The sequence below is a fragment of the Centroberyx gerrardi genome, chromosome 11, assembly GCF_048128805.1.
Source record: "Centroberyx gerrardi isolate f3 chromosome 11, fCenGer3.hap1.cur.20231027, whole genome shotgun sequence".
NCBI lineage: Eukaryota > Metazoa > Chordata > Actinopteri > Beryciformes > Berycidae > Centroberyx > Centroberyx gerrardi.
In genome coordinates, this window is record NC_136007.1 from 1,139,337 (window position 1) to 1,141,166 (window position 1,830).

Genomic DNA, 1,830 nt, shown 5'->3' on the forward strand with positions numbered 1-1,830 from the left:
GATCGTCTGCACCATGCACTCGTTGTTTTAAAGGCATTAGACCAATGATATCTATTCATTTGACAGTCATATATTAATGTTACAAATGATGCAAATGATGGCTCTTACTCTCGTTGATCTCTGCTGACTAGATCCTTGCTTGTGTTGTATTAAAATCTCATGTGTGCGTCGCTTTGGATAAAAGCGTCTGCCAAATGGGAAATTGTAATTGATGCAGCTTTAACTTAAGCATAACTCTGTTTTACATGTACGTGGCCCATCTTAACCAAAGTGTTGTCTCTGTGTTGCAGACGGTAAGACGCGGACCAAAGACAAGTACCGCGTGGTTTACACCGACCACCAGCGGCTGGAGCTGGAGAAGGAGTTTCACTACAGTCGGTACATCACCATCCGGAGGAAAGCCGAGCTGGCGACAGCGCTCAGTCTGTCAGAGAGACAGGTAGATAACCAGAGTTCAAGTTCAGGTTCAGCTTCAATTTATTTATATAGCACACTTCAGAAATAACAACACCTGTACAAATGTTAACAGAGCATAGCAAAGAAGAACAAGCAAAACAACATCAACATAACACATGACACACGCCTACAAGCACATCATACAGAATCAAAGGCTAAAGAGAAGAGAGAGACATATTAGAGCTGCATGATTATGGCTAAAATAAAATAAGACAGTGGGATCATATCTGCCTAGTAGAGTTTTACTGGCATGATAGGACAAATCTTTCAGAAAGTTCATTTTTGAAATTCGAGATCAATGTGAGCCTGACAAATTCAAATTTATGCATTTCAAGTCCAATCTCTGCTGCTGGCACTCTTCCTGTACTGCACTCACATTATCAGTGTTCAATCAAGATCCTCTCTACAGCCTGATCACCTAACAAGGAGTTTGTGTCTAATCAATAATCAATCTCTCTCTCTCTCTCTCTCTCTCTCTCCCAGGTGAAGATCTGGTTCCAGAACCGCCGGGCGAAGGAGAGGAAGGTCAACAAGAAGAAGCTGCAGCAGCCGGCCTCCTCGACGACCACGCCCACCCCTCCCCACGGCAACCACAGCAATGCCGCCGGCAATGGCGGGGGCGGTCTCCACGGAAACAACAGCAGCGTCGCCATGGTGACGAGCAGCAGCGGGAGCAACGGGCTGGTGTCCCCTTCCTCCCTGCCTCTGACCATCAAAGAGGAGTACTGAGGAGGAGGAGGAGGAGGATGAAGAGCGGGGAGAGATCATGTGATGGACTCTGATGTTGGAGAAGTTGCCTTGAAAACAGGAGATCTGGACTAAAAAATCAGAGATTCTCCCTACGAACTGAAAAACCCTTTACTGTCACACGATATCTTGCCTCTTGCCAGCTTTTCGTGCGCCTTCCAGAAGCTAAAGCTCATGAAATTTTGAGGAAATGTAGACGGGCGATGTTGCCAGCAACTACGACCAACAGTACTTTTTCATCAGACTTTTGTTGCCAATAATTCCTTATGATTCGACGTGTGATGTCTTCAGATACTGTCACAGCCTGCATGGGAAGCATGGTTGAACTTTGACCTGTCTGGTGTTACAGTGGTAGAAATCTCCCAACATGCATCTGTCTTGCATTAGTGCTGCACGATTTTCCAAATAGTTCTTGTTGTGGGTTGAAGCAACAGTACGACAAATCTATCATGAGTTCGTATCGTCGCTGTCGGGTGAAAACCGCGTATCTCCAAAATGTCAACTTTTCAGGATCTAAGAAAAACAGTCTTGTTTTTAGGTTTGATGACGACGCATTCCTGACATCATCCAATCAGGTTTTGAAAAGGTTTCATAAACTCAAGAGGTCAGAGAATTTTCTCAGCCTGT

At 45.0% G+C, this 1,830-nt stretch overlaps 1 protein-coding gene across 1 annotated transcript in view; it reads left to right on the top strand.

Annotated features, from left to right (window-relative positions):
* Positions 1 to 1,185, top strand: part of cdx1b (caudal type homeobox 1 b) — a 7,439-nt gene extending 6,254 nt beyond the window's left edge. The window contains exons 2-3 of the mRNA XM_071913125.2: positions 291 to 439; positions 940 to 1,185. Of these exons, the coding sequence (XP_071769226.1) occupies positions 291 to 439; positions 940 to 1,185 (395 nt within the window). The remainder of the gene's footprint in view (positions 1 to 290; positions 440 to 939) is intronic.
* The last annotated feature ends 645 nt before the right edge of the window (positions 1,186 to 1,830 follow it).